This window comes from Pristiophorus japonicus, chromosome 1 (assembly GCF_044704955.1).
Source record: "Pristiophorus japonicus isolate sPriJap1 chromosome 1, sPriJap1.hap1, whole genome shotgun sequence".
NCBI lineage: Eukaryota > Metazoa > Chordata > Chondrichthyes > Pristiophoridae > Pristiophorus > Pristiophorus japonicus.
In genome coordinates, this window is record NC_091977.1 from 307,966,045 (window position 1) to 307,986,109 (window position 20,065).

Consider the following 20,065-nt stretch of genomic DNA (forward strand, 5'->3'; position numbering starts at 1 on the left):
CAAAATGGGACGCAATATTCTAACTGTGGGCTAACCAGTTAATCACTAAATTTTAAATGTTTAGCATACCTCTGTGCCTTCAAGCTCAATGTCTCTATTTATAAAACTTAGGATCTGTAAGAATACATCATTTTTGCTGTAACTTTTCTATAATTTGACCAAACTTAAAAGTTTTACCAAATTTAATGATCCAGCATGCTTTGGGAAGCCAGGAGACTGATTCCTGTGAGATCTTTTTAAAACTGTTGAAGCAGTGAGCTGTTTTTACAGATAAGAGTAACTGACCTTGAATGGGAATGGACTGTTGAATTATCACAAGGAAAAACAAGACCATCTGTAAACAATTATGTCTTTAAGGCTACCGGTAAGAAGAAATGAAGAAAACATTTGGAACACGCACGCAGTGGGCAAGTTGCGAGGTATAAACACTGCTGCAAAAAGTCATTCGGGGCTGCAGTCGAGGGCAACCTGGGCAGTTGCCAGTTAAAGTCATACGTCTAGTCATCACCGAACCGATCACTCGCTGGTGTTAGTACATATGTGCTTGATTTTAAACTAAGGGAATAATCCTGTGTTTGCTGACGTATAATCAAGGAGGTATTACACAGTTTTGTGTGAACTTACTTGTAATTTCTTGCTGATTTTATGTAAAAATAAGTTTTTCACAGATTCATTAGTTTTTGAATTGTTTTGTTCCATGGGTCAGAACTCTATAAATTGTTGGACAAGGCGAGGGGTTATTTCCGCATGTCCTACAGGATCCCATATGTTTTTTTTTATAAAACACAAATTTATCAAGTTGTCTCCCACTTTTAATGATGTATATTTGAACCACAATGTCTGTGATGCTCAAATAATTTTAAAGTTGTACCATTTAATATTGTCCAGTCTTTAAAATTATGAAGGGGTTCAATAGGGTAGACATAGAGATGTTTCCACTTGTAGGGATTCCAAAATTAGGGGACATCAATACAAGATAGTCAAGAATAAATCCAATAAGGAATTCAGGAGAAACTTCTTTACTTCGAGAGTGGTGAGAATGTGGAACTTGCTACCACAAGGGGAAGTTAGGTAAGTGCATGAGGGAGAAAGAAATCAAAGGATATGCTGATAGGGTTAGATGAAGCAAGTTGGGAGGAGGCTCATGTGGAGCATAACAGAAGCCAGTCTTCAGCCAATTCGATTCACTCCACGTGACATCAAGAAGCGGCTGAGCGCACTGGATACAACAAAGGCAATGGGCCCCGACAACATCCCGGCTGTCGTGCTGAAGACTTGTGCTTCAGAACTAGCTGCGCCTCTAGCCAAGCTGTTCCAATACAGATACAACACTAGCATCTATCCAACAATGTGGAAAGCTGCCCAGGTATGTCCAGTCTACAAAAAGCAGGACAAATCCAATCTGGCCAATTAATACCCCATCAGTCTACTCTCAATCATCAGCAAAGTAATAGAAGGTGTCATCGACAGTGCTACCAATAACCTGCTCACCGATGCCCAGTTTGGGTTCCACCAGGACCACTTGACTCCGGACCTCATTACAGCCAAACATGAACAAAAGAGTGAATTCCAGAGGTGAGGTGAGAGTGACTGCCCTTGATATTAAGGCAGCATTTGACCGAGTGTGGCATTAAGGAGCCCTAGTAAAACTGAAATCAATGGGAATCAGTGGGAAAACACTCCACTGACTGGAGTCATACCTAGCACAAAGGATGATGGTTGTGGTGGTTGGAGATCAATCATCACAACTCCAGAACATCACTGCAGGAGTTCCTCAGGGCAGTGCCCAAGGCCCAACCATCTTCAGCTGCTTCATCAATGATCTTCCCTCCATCGTAAGGTCAGAAATGGAGATGTTCGCTGATGACTGCATAGTCAGTGCCATTCACAATTCCTTAGATAATGAAGCAGTCCATGCCCGCATGCAGCAAGACCTGGATGACATTCAGGCTTGGGCTGATCAATGGCAAGTAACATTCGCACCACACAAGTACCAGGCAATCGCTATCTCCAACAAGCGAGAGTCTAACCACCACCCCTTGACATTCAACGGCATTACCATCACTGAATCCCCAACCATCAACATCCTGAGAGTCACCATTGACCAGAAACTTAACTGGTCCTGCCACATAAATAATATGGCAACAAGAGCAGGTCAGAGGCTGGGTATTCTGCAGCGAGTGTCTCACCTCCTGACTCCCCAAAGCCTTTCCACCATCTGCAAAGCACAAGTCAGGAGTGTGATGGAATACTCTCCACTTGCCTGGATGAGTGCAGGTCCAAAAACACTCAAGAAGCTCAACACCATCCAGAACAAAGCAGCCCGGTTGATTGGCACCCCATCCGCCATCTTAAACATTCACTTCCTCCACCACTGGCGTACCGTGGTTGCAGTGTGTACCATCTACAAGATGCACTGCAGCAACTCGCCAAGGCTTCTTTGGCAGCACGTCCTAAACCCGCAACCTTTACCAGCTAGACGGACAAGGGCAGCAGGCACATGAGAACACCACCGCCGCCAAGTTCCCGTCCAAGTTACACACCATCCTGACTTGGAAATATATCGCCTTTCCTTCATCGTCGCTGGGTCAAAATCCTGGAACTCCTTCCTAACAGCACTGTGGGAGTACCTTCACCACACGGACTGAAGCGGTTCAAGAAGGCAGCTCACCACCACCTTCTCAAGGGCAATTAGGGATGGGCAATAAATGCTGGCCTTGCCAGCGACGCCCACATTCCATGAACAAATAGAAAAAAGCATAAACATCAGCATAGACCAGTTGGGCTGAATGGCCTGTTTCTGCGATGTAAATGCTACGTAATTCTGTATAGTGTATAAGGGATTTTGTGCATACAGGTTGAACCTCCATTATCCGGAACCCTCGGGACCCGGATAAGGGATAAAGGGCGAGGGGTGGTCACTTTAAATTGGATGGTACAGGTACTGAGCAAGGGGATATCGGGGCTGGGTGGCTTGAGGCTGGGAGTGCGGAGAGAGATCATGGGACGGGGTGGGGGGAGGTAGATCGCGGGGTCAGGCCAGCGATTGCGGGAGTCAGCAGCGAGGAAGGACTTCAATTTGTTCATGTTGGAGTTCTGTGCATGCGCCTTCCGGTGGCCAGGAATGGTTCCGGACGAGTGGTGGTTCCGGATAAGGGAGTTCCGGATAAGCGAGGTTCAACCTGTGCTATATTTTATACAGGCAACAAGATATACGTTAATGTAGCAGTTTCATCGTACATGGGAGAGATAATTATAAATTGAATATTCATACCTTTTTGTTCATTGCCATAATTGCTTTGATGAAAACAAAATAAGGAAAAACAATTTTAATGAACCTCTTACTTCATTTTTAGGCATGTGGCACCATATTTGAAGCAACTTAGTTCGAAGTGCTTCTGTCAATAATTGGTTTGCCTGCATTAAAGCTTTCACGTGGTCAAGCTGTTTTGCCACTGTGTCATGCTGCAGCTGCATCTGTGAATTTTCAGTGCCCACTGCATTATGCTCCACTAGTCCTGTCTTCGGCTCATCCTCTTTGGGATTACTTGACTTCTAAAAAAAAATGATGTTAAATGATCAGTACTGCCGTAAACTGTCAGTCTATAATTACAGTTAGTAATTACAGTCCCCCCCCCCGAGCCTGTTTCTTTTTTTCTCTCCTTGTCTCTAATGACAGCTGGTCATTATCCCACCATTCACACCCTATCTTGACTAATGTATTTCTAACTCCTGGTATTATCATTTCAATTTGGCCCACCATCTCTTTTGTCTCTCTAATCTCTCCTGTCTTCAACCCGATCACAGATCTCCCCTTTTGTTCTTTCTTCCCCTCCCCCTTTCAGTGCTTCTTAAGAATGTGTTCTTCTGAACACTGAACACTCTCCAGTTCTGAAGAAGGGTCATCAACCCAAAACGTTAAGTTTGCTTTCTCTCCACAGATGCTGCCTGACCTGCTGAGATTTCCAGCATTTTCTGTTTTTATTCCAGATTCCAGCATCCGCAGTATTCAGCTTTTGTATAATTACAGAGGATTGCTTAATTGAGGACTGGAAGCCACAACATCCTTTAATCACTGGCACCTGGGTATGCATCAGGCCCAGACTGAGCCCCTATTTTTTTCTGTTTTTCTGATTTTTTTTCTCTCTTTCCCATAGTAGCTGTTGATGATTCTGCCATCTCCATTTACATCCTATCTCGACTCATCGTTTGTTTCTTAACCTGTCCCATTACCATCTCCTTTTGCCTTGCACCATCATCCCTTTTGTCTCTTAATCTCTTCTGCCTTTCATCCTATCACAGACCTCCCCTTTTGTTCTTTTCTCCCCTCCCCCTTTCCCTGCCCCACTTGCTTAAAAACCTGTTACATCTCAAACTTTTTCCAGTTCTGATGAAGGGTCATCGACCTAAAACATTAACTCTGTTTCTCTCTCCACAGATGCTGCCTGACCTGCTGAGTATTTCCAGCATTTTCTGTTTTTATTTCAGATTCCAGCATCCGCAGTATATTGCTTTTGATTTTTATTCTTTATGAGCTGTAAGCTTCTTAACTGAGATGACAAAGACAAGCTCACCCAGTTCCTACTGGACAAAAGTCAAAAGCACAAAACTGTCCATAATTCAGCACTAAATTGGCAATAAAGTCACAATCTCACTCCGTTTTTTAAAATTAGTTTTAAAATCTGTAATTGTTCAATTTGGATAAAATCCATTAGTGAGGAGCTATGAGACCCACGGGGATTCTAATTAATGAAAGATTTGGAACTGAAGCATTGATTTGTTCAAAGTGTATTGGGAATAAATAAAAATATCAGTATTAGAATTGAGTTGGCCTCTCAGTTCTCTGTGTATGACTGCACTTGAAGGTTTTGAGCTCTCTGTTATAGACATGTCAACTTTTTACCCTCTCAGTCTTACTCAAGTAATTAATGTTGGTATGGCGTTTATAGATTTAATAGTAAACCCCACTGAGGTAGGTTTGCAATCTGCCTTTTGCGCACTCATCGCAGTTTTATTGGGGCCAAGTTTCGGCCTGAATTGCTCCTGTTTTTTTGGAACAACTGGTTTGGAATGGAGTATCTTAGAAATTGCAATTCTCGGCAATTAGTTTGCTCCAGGTCTAGTCAGTTAGAACAGTTTCAGTTTGGAACAGATTTTTTTTTTCAAAAGGAGGCGTGTCCGGCCACTTACGCCTGTTTTGAAAGTTTAGGCAGTGAAAACTTACTCCAAACTAACTTAGAATGGAGTAAGTGTAGATTTTTGTACGCTCAGAAAAACCTTGCCTACACTTAGAAAATCAGGTGTAGGGAATGGGGGAGGGGGGGTTTAAAGGGAAGTTTACAAACATTAAATACTTCAGTTTTACAAATAAAGAGCCATCATCAATAATAAATGATAAATACATCAATAAATCAACCAATAAATCAATCAAAAAAAATTAATAAAAAATTTAAAAAAAATTTAAAAATCAATCAATAAAAAAATTTCTACTCACTGGCTGCAGCACCAGGAGCCCTCCAACAGCGTGCTGGGACGGGCCCCCCCAGTGTGTCTCTCTCTCACTCTCTGTCTGTCAGTGTCAGTGTATTTCCGACAGCGAGGGGGGAGGGGGGGGGGGGGGAGAGAGAGAGAGGAGGCTGAACGGGCCCGGCTGACGTGAAGAAGCCGGGCACAAGACTTCGGGCGGGGCACCCCCAGCAAGGTAGGTGGCCGGGGGGGAGGGGGTCGACGGAGCTGGGGGGGTCGTCGGAGCGGGAGCGGGGGGCTCGTCGGAGCGGGAGCGAGGGCAGCTCGTCGGAGCGGGAGCTGGGGGGTGGGGGGGGAAGAGCAGTGTGGGAGCTGGGGGGGGAGCGGAGCGGGAGCTAGGGGGTGGGTCAGAGTGGGAGCTGGGGATAGGGGCGGGGGGGAGCGGAGCGGGAGCTGGGGGGGGAGCGGAACGGGAGCTAGGGGGGTCGGAACGGGAGCTGGGGGGGGGGTCCGAGGGGGGGAGCGGAGCGGGAGCTGGGGGGGGGCGGGGTTAAAAAGAGCCAGAGCAGGAGCTGGACCAGGGAGGTGCAGCCTGATCCTCGCAGCCCCAGTGAGGCCATTCGGCTAGGGCTAGGGGCTGCGTGCTTCGGGCCCCTCCCACATAGTTTTGGGCGCCTGGAGCTACTGCAGATGCGCGCCCACTGTAGCGTGCCTGTGCAGAGGTCCCGGCACTGATTTCAGCGCAGGGACCTGGCTCTGCCCCTCACAGCTCGTGCTGAGCTGCAAAGGACCTGCAGAGAGCCGGAGAATGTGCAGGTATTTTTTTGGCGCACTTCCGGGCGCGAAAAATGGGCGTCCAGGTCAGGGCTGCGCCGTTCTAGGCGCGGCATGAAACTTGGGCCCAATGTGAGCAATAAGTGATCTTGGTAGTGATGCTATAGGGTAGCAGTGATTCGCAATTCAAACCATTAATTGGGGAATAGCTGATGAAACAAAAATGATCTGAACACAAATGGCTATATCCTGTAAACTTTAGTTGTTGAAGATAATGGCCTAGAAATTCAATGTTGCAGCGCTGGCTGTTAAGGCCGATTTTGTAGAAAGAAATGGCAGGTGCCTCGCTTCCAGCGCGGGACACAGCGGGCGCCATTTTGCCATAATGCTGTCATTGACAGCGCTGGCCTTTCAAATTGCAATGCCTGATTTGACGACACGATAGCTAATTTGAACGTTCTCACTCCCCATAACACTGTGTCCTGAATACGCACAGAAAAACGTGCGAGAAGCAGCCCTGCAGATGCTGTCAGCGCTTCTTAATGGGACACACATAAGAACATAAGAAATAGGAGCAGGAGAAGGCCATATGGCCCCTCGAACCTGCTCCGCCATTTAATATGATCATGGCTGATCTGATCATGGACTCAGGTCCACTTCCCTGCCCGCTCTCCCTTATTCCCTTATCGTTCAAGAAACTTTAAGGTAAGTTTGAAATTCAGCTTTTGGACTTTTTAAAATATTTTAATAAAGTGTGCAGGGATTGCTGCTGGATGTTTGTAAGGCTTTGGATAGTAAAGGAAGGCCTCTGGGAAGACTGAAAATGATGGAAATACTCATCAGGTCAGGCAGTATTCGTGGAGAAGCAGAGTTAATGGCCCAGAAATTCCTCTGGGGGTCTTCCCGCGATTGCCTCCTCGCTGGATATTTTTAATGAATTTACCTGGTGGTTTAGGAGGCGCCCTGATTTCTGATGGGGAGGCCTTCTCCTCCTGCGCTGCGAAGCGCGCTCCCATGCAGAGGATCCCGACGCAGAAGATGCAGTCATGTGTGACTGCTTAGCCAATCAGGTAAGTATTTCACAGGTTCCCATTAATAGCACTGAGACTTGCATAGCTATGAGTTCTCAGTGCTATTAATGGGAACAAAAACAATCACACAAAATAATAAAATATAAAAAAAGACCACACATATTTAAAATTAATTGAAATTAAAGCTATTATATCGTATAAAAATAAAATATTTTCTCGATTTTTAAAAAAGTTTTTTTAATTATGGTTAAAAATAAACTTATCATGGTGGGGAGGGTTTTTAAGAATAAAATGTGTTTTTATAACTTTATTTTAAAATATTTTTGTGTATTTTAAAACACTTGTGCCTGTAAAAGTAGACTATATGACTGCTTTTTCAGGCGCAAGATTTTTGAGGACATTTGCTGGGCAAGATATCCGTAAATATCGGAGATCTTGCCCTGCAAATGTCCTCGCTCCCGATCTGCGGATGATCTGTCAAGCTAGAAACTTGACAGATTGGAAAAGCCAGTTTTCAGCGAATGCGCATCGCACGCCGAAAACCGGCTTTTCCGATGCCTTCCCGGGTCCATTAAAGCTTCGTACGGACTCGGAACATCGGAATTCCAGCACCAATGTCTCAGGTCGAGATGTTGCCTAACCTGCTGAGTATTTCCAGAATTTTCAGCTTTTATTTCAGATTTCCAGCATCTGCAGTATTTTGCCTCTGAGAAGACCGCTTGCTCATGGTTCTGGGGGGCACATGGAGATGAAACAGAGGCAGCAAAGTGAACAAGCTGCTCGTAAGAGGAAGAGGAAGAAGCAGAAGAGGAGGAAGCAGAAGGAAGGATGCAACCCAGACAGCTCCTTTATGACTGGGATATCCCAGATGGAAGCATCCACCTGTGGTAGCAGTGAACACAACCCCAATTCCCTTTTCAACATTTCTCTCACACCTTACCTTGCCTCAGTTACTGACCATCACAGTGTCCTTTTGGCCACAATGCTGAAATATAAGCGAGCACAAAGCAAACTTTCCAATCCATATATGCATCCAATATGACATCAAAAAATCAACTAAACACCCTTGCACATTCCCTTAGTGACTGACTTTGCTTATCCTAGTGATGTCATGCAGTGCTACCTCAGTGGCTGCAACATGGCTGGTGGAAGGCTGCTGACTTTCAGTGGGGGAGACTGCAGATGGCCTTGCAGGACAACCTCTAGGAGCTGGTGGCTCTGCTTCTTTTCTTCACTCTCCTCTCCCTTTTCTTGGTCAACCACTGGCTGGATGGGCTGCATTTCTTGGGTGTCTGAAATAAGGGTACAGTTGTGGTGAGGGAAAGGTAGGAAAGCAAGAGCTGCATGCACCTTGCAAATCAGAAGATATTGTGGGATCAAGGATAAGTGGAATGTGAGAAGGAGGATAACGTATGAGGATATCGGCATCTTGTATTTTTTCAGCCCCGCCATTGACCAGGGACTCATCCATGCCCCTGCCAAGAATGGTCAGCACCGTCTCCTCCAAGGTGAGGTGAAGCTAGGAATGCGAGGTGTGCCTCATGTTTGGTAAAGATTGTTGGTAGGTGAGAGATGAGGGGTGAAGGGGGAGGGGTTCATGCAATGAACAGTGTGTGAGGCTAGTGGTACAGTTAGTAGGATAAGGCTTTTGAAGGTGCATTAACTGATCTTGACCACTGGTCTGAGGTCATGAAACTTCTTTGGGCACTGGAGCCAGGTCCTGGCAGTGACGGCCTTGGTGATCTGGTCCAACATTGTTCTTTCTTGAATGCCTCCTGGCCCCCTGTGGGTAGAGGACCTCTCTTGCAATGTTGACCCCCTGCACAAAGCTGGAATGCTGCGTGCGAGACCCTGGCTGCCGCTTAACTGGCTTATTGAGCCATTTGTGTTGGTGTTGAAGCATTTTTCCATTTTTTTTTACATGCAGAAGGCAATTCAGCTTTAAGAGCTGAAGACGGCCTATTTTTAAATGATTTTAATTTTTTTCCTTTTAGAAGATACTTCCCCATTAAGGGCTCAAGACTGTTTTCTAAAATGATAGGCTGCTTTAACTTGCTCCAGGGATGCAACCGCCATGCTACATTGGACCTCCTGCTGATACTGCCTGAAACAGCACGTTACACAGTAGGTTTTGCACTCGGATCATTTAAGTTAGCAGACAGCACCAAAATACCAGTGTAGCTGGCGCTCTTTTTGCAGGCGGCCGTTAACCTTGGCCCGTGGGGGCACTGCCTTTTCGGGCTTAATCCAATTTCTAGGCCAATGTCCACTAACATAGCGGATCCAGCTTCATTCATCTTAAGTAACATAGTAAGTAACAATTCTAATAACCCAGCAGTTTTGTCTATAAATAGTTAACATTATTCTTATTGGTTTTATCTGCACACGATTTTATCATGTATACTGAAAAACTGATAGAATGGCTACAATTGAGAACTTTTATTTTTAAAAAAGGAAGTTGTCAGCTTGACAAAGTGGAATCCTTTGGGAGGAAAAAAATGTACTGTGTGTATGTTGTATTGCTCCAACAATTCAAAGATAGAGTCAGAGTGCAACAATTTGGTACAAATTGTCCAACTGAAGAACAGTGATGATTATCTCAGCATTAATATAGAATGAAAGAACTTGCTTTTATGACCTGAGGATATCCCAAAGCACTTCCTAGCTAATGAAGCACATATGAACTAATAGTGTAAGTCTTCGGGGTCGAAATTCGGTCCTGCCATATTTGAGGCGGTGACACCAGCTGAGTGCTGATTTTAACGGCAGGCGGCAGGTGCTGCCTCAAAGTTTTGCCATCCAAAGATGAGAGAGCATCGCTAAAAGTGGCATTGCACACTCATCCTTGGGTGCCAAAGGAGCGGCATCTCAGGAGGCCTACTGAATTTCCTGACAGTAGGCTGCTGGCAAGCGAGATAAAAAAAATGAACAAGAAAAGTTTCCAACAATTTCCCTCACCCCATGGTCCCATTAATTCATAAATGCTAAAACTAATAAACATAACCACTTACTTTGATTTTAGTGCCCCGGGATCCTTGATGTACTGCCAGCTTTCCCAGGCTGTACGAACGCCTGCCGGTAAGGCCACCATACTTACCTAATTTAGCAGCCGCAGCGGCAAGAGGGCATTGCACGCTCGATGATGTCACTACGTGGGTGGCGGCAGAGCGTGCAGCAGTGCATCTTAGCACTGCCTTCACCACCCAACTAAATTTACCGTGAGCCAAGGAACCTAGTTACCACCGACGGTACTTAGCCACCTGTTAGCCGCCCCTCTCCGGTGGTAAAGGGTGGCGTTAGAAACCGAATTTCGACCCCTTAATGTAATAATAGACCGATTCTCCTCTCTCCGACTGACATATTTTTTTTTCTGGGGTAACTTTAACAGAAAAGTAGATAGGAGTAAACTGAATTAGTTCTTTCAGAATTAACCAATTGCCTACTGTTTTTCTACAATGCTTAAAAGTGTTAAAGAAAATGAGGCAAAACTCCCCATATCTCATAAGGGGTTGTTTTGTGTGGATCTGAGGATAAAAAACTGAATTTTCCTCACCGTCAGCTAACAAACGAAATTTGGCAGATCTGTGATAAGTAATGTGGAGCAGGTGCTGAATGTCAAAGCTTCTGAACGGCACTGATGGACAATTTAAAACCATTACAGCATGGACTCATCATCTGGCACCGCCAGCACCAGAATCTAAACACCATTTTAAACCCCGCACCATGTGGAAACAATGCACGAGATGGGTTAAAACCGGGCAAGTCGATTTACCAGCCCCAGGTTGCTCTGTGTCCGCCCAGCAGCATTTTATCTTCACCAATTTTCAAGTCAGCCAAGGCTCCCACTCCAGGCAGGCGGGGGCCTAATTGAAATGTAGACGTCGCGACCCAATGACATAGAAACATAGAAAATAGGTGCAGGAGTAGGCCATTCGGCCCTTCAAGCCTGCACCACCATTCAATAAGATCATGGATGATCATTCCCTCAGTACCCCTTTCCTGCTTTCTCTCCATACCCCTTGATCCCTTTAGCCGTAAGGGCCATATCTAACTCCCTCTTGAATATATCCAATGAACTGGCATCAACAACTCTCTGCGGCAGGGAATTCCACAGGTTAACAACTCTCTGAGTGAAGAAGTTTCTCCTCATCTCAGTCCTAAATGGCTTACCCCTTATCCTAAGACTGTGTCCCCTGGTTCTGGACTTCCCCATCATCGGGAACATTCTTCCCGCATCTAACCTGTCCAGTCCCGTTAGAATCTTGTTAGTTTCTATGAGATCCCCTCTCATCCTTCTAAACTCCAGTAAAGGCCCAGTTGATCCAGTCTTTCCTCATATGTCAGTCCCGCCATCCTGGGAATCAGTCTGGTGAACCTTTGCTGCACTCCCTCAATAGCAAGAATGTCCTTCCTCAGATTAGGAGACCAAAACTGAAGGCTTTTGCACCACAAGCCTATTTGTATTGCCTGGTAGCAAAGCTGCCAGAGAAACCTGTAGGGAGGCAGCAGAGTGGCCAGAAAAGTTAATTTTTTTTTTAGGGGATAACTTTAACCTAACTCGCCAGGCGAGAAAACCATGAATCGGATGGAATGTCGGTTTTACACCCTGCGCCCAATGTTGCTCTCCACCAACTTCAACGGAGACTAAAATCAGGTGGGTTTGTTCACTGCTCTCCACCTGATCCCGTCAGTTTCCCAACAGGTGGGTTAGGTCAAAATTGCCCCCAAAGGATGCCTTAGGGGCCAAAAGCGGCAAGAATACCTTCTCCGACTGCCCCCTCCCACCCCCCCACCCTCCCGTCCGCCGCCCACGCCCCCAGCACTTACCTTATGCCGGGACCATTCCCATAGATCCTGTTATATCTGTAGATGCTCTGATAATGACTCCATGAGACAATGTGTTGTACTTGAACTGCAGTGACCTTAGTACTTTATTGATAACTCCAGAGTGAGGATCACACATGGTGGCCTGCCTTTTATACTAGGCCAGGCACACTTGTACAAGTAACCTGAAAGTCTCCCTCTGTGGTGCCCTCTGGTGGCACACCTTGTAATAGTGCAAGCAGTAACCATGGCGTATACATGGCATCACGCTCCCCGAAGCCTTTAGTGCAAATCGCCTCTGCATTGACTGTGCTCTGGGCTTAGCTCTATCTGGTTGACCCTTGGCAGGTCGTTTCTATCTTGGGTGAGTGGTTGATGTTTCGTTGGCAGCAAAGTGCTGGTGGTTTCTGTTTGTGTATCCATGACCACTCCATTCTCTCCCCCACTCCCACATATAAATTATGCCGGAGGTTCATTAGATTCATATACATTTAAGTCCAGAACAAAAAAGTCTGCATTACATTTGTGGTTCAGTTGTGAGGCAAGTACATTCGACTGGTGAGATACATTGTTGATACATACTGGGGATTGGTAACCGGTGCGTAAGGACAAACTAGTTCCAGAACCGTTGGATGGTGTCCAGGTAGTCTGGTGGTGGGGCAGTGCCCAGTGCTGGCAGTGGGAACCTGGTTGGCTCAAGTTGCCTGCTCTTGGGGCTGTTGCCGTTGCTCCTAGCGTCGAGCAGGTTCATAGATGCCTGTGACCTCCCTGTCCTTTCTTTGCGCCCTGCTGCTCTCTGAAGAGCTGTTGTCTAGCAGTGCACAGGGAACTGCTGATTCGCTTGCCTGGGCGTTGTTTGGTTTGGGATCCTGGCTGGTCCCGGTCCCCTTTGGGAGAACTGTTGCGGGTGACCCTTCATTCCCGGGTATGGCCTTGGTGCTGATAAGGGTCTGGGGGCTGTGCCTTGGCACAGTTTGCTCTTTCAGGCTCGTGGCGGCTGATCAGGGGCAGGGTATCGATACCGGTGCCGTTGCCCTCCCGAGATCGCTTGTTCTGCAGCTCGTATGTATTGGCTGCTTGTGGCCACACTCCATGGTGCATAACTCTGGTCCCAGGGACACAGGCTACTACATTGGGTAGCTCGCTGAACCTGTGTGCTCCTGATGGGTGTCTGCCCGCTGCATTGACTGAGTGCAATTGAAATGCTACATCTCACAACATTTCATTACTCATTGTAAATAACCTGTATCTCCGATCGCAATCACGTGCCTTTTTTTTGCTTATTGCATGTACACAACGCTGATCATCAATTTCACATCATACGTCTGGCTCACAGTTGCTATTACAATGAGGCTCTTCTTTGCTTATTGCATGCACACAATTGTGATCATCAATTGCACATTTTACGTCTAACTCACAGTTGCTCTTACATTGTTTGAAAATGTGGAGCTGTCCCTTTAAGTGTGGTGAGTTGCAGGCCTCCTTTAAGAGAGCCTTGCTACCTTTACCCCAATCTTCTTCTCCGTTTGGTGCCACGTTTTGCTCCATCAGCGTTGCATCTTGTGGTCTGGCCGCCACCATCTTTTTCTTCAGCGCATCACCTCGTGGTTTGGACACCATCTTTCCTCCGTCCACGATGTCGACTGCGGTGATTCTCTTCTCCCCGGGTTCTGCCACCGAAGCTGGGAAGTCGCCTTTGGATCCGATTTTCTTCCTCCGGAGTCCTGCCACTGGAGCCTGGAAGGTGCGTTCGAGTCGTCTCAGCTGGATCATCTCCACGTAGTCGTGCTGAGTGGTCTGTGTCTCGGGTGCTGTGCTGGTCTGCTCTCTGCCGGGTCCACCCTCAGCTGAGGGCTTGCTTTGCCTGTGAGCGGGGGGGACGGCGATCGCTGGAGGGATGAGGTCTTCCCATTTCCAATGGATCTTCTTCATTCACCTTCTTCCGAGTAGCGTTGGTCCATCACCTGCAACAATCCACAGAAGTAACTTGTGCACCGCGCCATCATGGAGTACCTTTATATCTGCACTACTAACGACTGGGATAAGTTCATCGGTGTAGGTGTGCAGCTTTGCCTGAACCGGGACCAACTCAGGTCATTCAGTTTGATTGCCCCATTGCCTCTCAAAGGCTTCTTGATTCATTACTGACTGGCTCGCCCGTGTCCACTTCCATGAAAACTGGAACGCCATCTATCTCGACTTCCATCCTCAACGGGGAACACTCGATGGTGCAGGTAAACATGCTATATGTTGTGTCTGTAAGCACTCTAGTAATGACTCCACGAGGCAAGGTATTGTACTTGAAGTGTGGTGACCTTAGTCCATTTATTACAGCTCCTGAGTGAAGGTACAGCATGGTGAGCTCCCTTTTATACCTGGTTACCTGTCGTGTACAGGTGACCCCTAGGTCTCCACCAGCTGCACCCTCTGGTGGTACAAGCATAGTGCATACAGTGTGAAGATACATCCAGTAGTCTTATGTAACTGTACATCGAGTGTACAGGGTGTATACTTATATTATACATACACACTATATACCTCATCGTGAGGCTGAGCTGCCTCTCTGCCTATCGTTTCATAATCCGCACTGGATTCATGGCCATCTGCAGACTTTTTATCAACACAGTGAGTCATATTTCTCTTACACATTCGCTGGAGGTGGCCCTTTGTGCTGCAGCCTTTACACACATAGTCTTTAAAACGGCACTGGTGAGCCCTGTCATTCCCTCCACAATGCCAGCATGGTGCTACTCGATTAGCCCTCTTCGGTGGACTCTGAGTTAAGGGACTCGGGGACCTGTTCTCTCTTCCCTGAGAAGGTTTCCGTTCTACAGTCGAGCCTCTAAAAGGCGCCACTCTGTGCACAGTACTTGCCGGGTTTGAGTCCTGAGGATGAGTCATCTGCCTAGAGCTGCAGGTCGAGGTCATGAATGCCTGGCTCACAGAGATGTCCTTCTGCAGTGTGACTGTTGTATCCGCAGACAGTAGTTTATGAAGAAGGCCCTCGTGGCCCAATGACAAAAATGTCCTGCAGCGCTTCAGTGAGGTAGTGTCGAAATCACACGGTGCCGCCAGCCTCCTGAGGTCTGCAGCTTATTTCGCGATTTCTTGGCCTTCGGGCCGTTGGTGTGTGTAGAACCTGTGTCTGGCTGTGAGGATGCTCTCCTTGGGCTTGAGTTGCTCTTGGATCAGCATTACGAGCTCCTCATACGTCTTGGTCGTTGTCTTCGCTGGTGCCAGCAAGTCCCTGATGAGGCCATAGACGGTGGGCCCACAACTGGTTAGTAGGATAGCTCTGCGCTTATAAGCCAGTGTGGCCGGGTTGTCGCCTGCCAGGTCATTTGCTGTGAAGAAATGGTTGAGCCTCTCCACAAAGGCGTCCCAATCATCACCATTGGCGAACTGCTGCAACTTACCAAAGGTAGCCATTTTTGCATGAAGGTTCGTAATCTCGTCACCAATTGCTATGTCTTTAGATGTTCTGATAATTACTCCACGTGGCAATGTGTTATACTTGAACTGTAGTGTCCTTAGTCCTTTATTGATAACTCCAGAGTGAGGATCACACATAGTGGCCTACCTTTTGTACTAAGCCAGGCACACCTGTACAGGTAACCTGCAAGTTTCCCACTGCGGTGCCCTCTGGTGGCACACCTTGTAATAGTGCAAGCAGTAACCATGTAGGATACATGACAGATCCCTAACGGCATCTAGCTCCCACCCCAATTACCACTCCCGCCTGCCAGTCTTGACCTGATTCCTGTCGGCTTTGGGCAGGAGACAGATGTGGAACATTAAATTGAGACCTGCAGTTAAAATCGTCTGAGCCGCGCTTCCTTCCTGACTTTTGGGTCGGCTTCCCGCTTCGACTCCCTATGCATCAATCTATCCCCGAGTTAAAATCGACCCCACAATCACAGAATAGTAGTCACTACACTTACGTTTAGCAAAGGCATGTATGAGGTTTCAGTGGCAAATAGGTGGAGACAGAGGAATAGACAGGGAATGTTACTGAAGCAGAAGTAAGCAGCCTTTGTGATGGAGAGGATGCGTGCCCAGAAGAAACTTGGGGTGATCAGGAAGTTGAGGATGATGGGTAAACTCTACCTCCGACATCGTTAACATAATTCTTCTTCACTTGAAGCAGTGCGTTTTAACTGCCAGGTTTCCCGACCCCTGGAAACCCATGCAGCAACAATCCATTTTGTAAGAAGCGTGATTTAAATATGTTAATGAAGTTTTCCACCGCTCCACTGTGGGACATTTGATCGCACGAAACCTGTCACCATGAAAATATTGTAAATTCCTCATACACACCTTAAACATTCTCTTTATGGTGTGGCCTACTTTGCATATGTTGTCTGGCCAAAATGTCACAGCCAATCAACACGTACACAGAATAGGGAGTACCACAGCACGTTTAATAGAAGGCTGGCTGGATTACACACAACTCAGTGCAGGACCCTCCCCCAATTTCTGCACTGAACCAAGCCCCGAGTGCAGATACATTTTATTATAAGGGGATTCATTTCCCTCTTAGAGATGGTACTTTTCATACTTCCACACATTCCTATTAGACACTGCCGCTGGCTGCCATAAAGTTTCCGGTCAGTCCTTAGGGTATGCTCAAGTTGTGGGAACTGAAAGTGAGATGTATCAGTGAAGCAGATAGTTGTTACGATGATTGAAAAGCTGTATTTAGCTCTGATGGTTGAGTGGTTGGATCAATGGGATATGGGTGCCAAGGAAGATGGAGGTGCACTTTAATGTTGCAGCTCTCACACCAACAAATGGTTGGTTATTTGCAGGAGTCATGTAGATGTTTCAATCCTGTTTTTATTGATGCCCTGGCATTCTATAATCGGGAATCTATAAGTACCAATTCTTATTAATAACTGTTAAATCTAAGAAATATCTTCTACTGACCTCATCTCCAGCACCATTACCAGTCTGCTTATCTGAGCTAAAGATCTCATCCTTCATTATGGATTCTTCTGTATCACTATCTAAGAATAAAAACAATAAAACAGACATTTTATATTTCTCAGAGGCAATGGTGTTTTATACTACGCTTTTCTCTTATCCGATAAAAGGCACAGACATTACAAACTCTGACCACCTTAAAATTCCTACTATCACTCACTCTTCATAACAGTAGACAAATACTTTCCCCTAGTATTTTACTTCAAAAAGAAATGACAAACCTTACTTCTGGTCATTTTAATGGCTGATAATTAAGACTGTATTGGGTGCCATTTATTTGTGACAGAGAAAACAGATAATCACAATCCACCTGTAATAATATTCCTTCCACACTTTTCAAGTCACTTATAAACAGTATAAAATCATAGAATAGCACAGCACAGAAGGAGGCCATTCTGCCCATCAATTCTGCGCTGGCTCTTTCGAAGAGCTATCTAGTTTGTCCCATTGCCCTGTTCTTTCCCTATATCCTTGCAATATTTTCTCCTTCAAGTATTTATTCAATTCCCTTGAAGGCTACTATTGAATCTGTTTCCACCACCCCAAATCATAACCACTCATTGCGCAATTTTTTTTTCCACATGTTGCCTCTGGTTCTTTTGCAAATCACCTTAAATCTCATGCCCCCCTCATTAGCACATAAAACCATGAAAGTTCATTCAGCCAGCTGTACAGTACAGAAAACTTTTGAATTATGGCTCAGCCTGCAAGTTAGAAAGCCTAATGTACTAACTAGTATATGGAGGTTCTGATAGATGAGATGGTGCAATAAAAAGACTTGCATTTATATAGTGCCTTTCATGACCACCGGACATCTCAAAGCGCTTTACAGCCAATTAAGTACTTTTGGAGTGTAGTCACTGTTGTAATGTAGGAAATGTGGCAGCCAATTTTCACACAAGCTCCCACAAACAGCAATGTGATAATGACCAGATAATCTGTTTTTTATTATGTTGATTGAGGGATAAATATTGGCCAGGACACCGGGGATAACTCCCCTGCTCTTCTTCGAAATAGTAATGGAATCTTTTACGTCCACCTGAGAGAGCAAACGGGGCCTCGGTTTAACATCTCATCCAAAAGATAGCATTTCTGACAGTGCAGCACTCCCTCAGCACTGCACTGAAAGTATCAGTCTAGATTTATATGCTCAAGTTCCTGGAAGAGGTGTGATGCAAGAGAGCATGGCAATAAGTAACAGACTACACGCAGAGTGTCCAACCAGCAGCCTAGCCCCGCTAGCATGGAAGGTGCATGTAACAAACGGTGAAAAAAGGGTGGCAATCCCTTTCGCTGTATACCTGCCCAATTAGTGCAGCGCACGATCTTCCAACAGGTGCAAGAGATTCATTATAATATGCTAACACATGCTGGGTGGATCCTACTGCAATGTCATGTCTGTTGAGAATGGCATCATGCTGTGTATCAGCTTGTCCATGCTAAAAATGGAAGCGCCATATTTGAAGAGGCTCTTAAAGATGCTGATGCTCTTATTGGCTATTGTTTTTGCTTTCAGTGGCTTCACACGGATGTTTTTTGTTTTTTTAGAGAGCTTTATAAGTCTGTTTTTTTTCAGGTATTCTTTGCTTTTTTTAGTCATCAAAACAGATAGGCAATTTTATGTATATTGCCTGAAATAGTTAACTGTAATTGAACGATTTAAAAGAATTTAAAACAAGAAGATCATAAGGGGCTTATGAAAAGGGACTCTTAGAAAACAAACTTACACACAGCTCATTCATTCACAGGATGTGAGCGTCGCTGGCAAGGCCAACATTTATTGCCCATCCCTAATTGTCCTTGAGAAAGTGGTCAACAGACAAGAAATTCCACGAGTGTAAGATTCCAAAATTCGTGGAAACCCCCCAGTGTTTGGACTCACTGAAAAGGAAATTCGATTTGGGCCTATTAAACAGAAAGTTTGGGATCCTAAAATGCTTATGGAAGAAATCTACGAGTTTTAATCAAGTTTGGGATTTTAAAACACATGTTTGGGCCTGTGGGGAAAGCTGCAGAGACAGGGGGGTGGGATCAACCTTTACCTTTAGAATTTGGATATTGTAGCTAATCAGTTTGTCTGGGGGAGCTGTTTAACCATCGTCAGGCTCCCAGAAAACATTAGCATTTAAACAATCGACCACAGAAGAAACATTATCCACCCCACCCACAGGACCCAAATATCACATCCATATTCCAACACCTTTTTCAACATGCATAGAAATATCTGGCTCAGCCCAGACTTCCCGAAGCCAAAGCAGTGCTATCACAATGGACAAGAGTTCATCAGCTCATAAATAAGGGGTATCGCCATCCCAAAGTCTATCAACGCCAGATTAAAAAATTTAATCAAGTTTCAGTTAGCTAGCCCACCAAAACTTATACAAGGAAGACCACTTAAAATCAACTGGGCAGCAAAACTCAAACAAAAGAAACATTAGATTTGGCGTGAAGATTACGCAGCCTCTCAGAGTATAATTGAGGGCCTATCGTGCCAAGAGACCTATTTTATTTTGACCATCACAAGAAGAACTGTTCTGACCATCACAGGAAAACTTTTCTGACCAAGCACTTCAGAACAACAAGATCAAGATCGGGAGCACACGGCGAGAAACCACAGGAAGAAACATCGCGACATCGGAGAAAAGAATGTCAAAAACCAATCAGTGGAACATCAATACCAACTGACTTGGTAGGCCTAGACTATCCAGCGGGTAAAAATTACCTAAAGAACTTAAAACCTTATTGCCAACAAAGGAAATTGGATACTCACCAGAGATAAATCCAAAACGTGTCTAACCACATCAGCAGACTCAACCCAACTGGCTTCAATACGCAACAGAAGTCTCTATCACGTCTGGGGTACAGCAAGGTAAACCGGCTATAACCAAGGAACCCCGAAACTGCAAAACAGCCCTAGCTGTCAAAGGAAGAATTTGGTGAGCATGAATCGCTGGAGTTCTAGAGTTCGACCTAGTTAGAGAGTAAGT

General features: G+C 45.6%; 1 protein-coding gene across 1 annotated transcript in view; it reads right to left on the reverse strand.

The window, feature by feature from the left end:
• The window catches only part of LOC139263812 (cancer-associated gene 1 protein homolog), a 242,780-nt gene that overhangs the window by 178,998 nt on the left and 43,717 nt on the right, over nt 1-20,065 (reverse strand). The window contains exons 5-6 of the mRNA XM_070879900.1: nt 17,022-17,101; nt 3,346-3,555 (exon numbers count right to left, since the gene is read on the reverse strand). Of these exons, the coding sequence (XP_070736001.1) occupies nt 3,346-3,555; nt 17,022-17,101 (290 nt within the window). The remainder of the gene's footprint in view (nt 1-3,345; nt 3,556-17,021; nt 17,102-20,065) is intronic.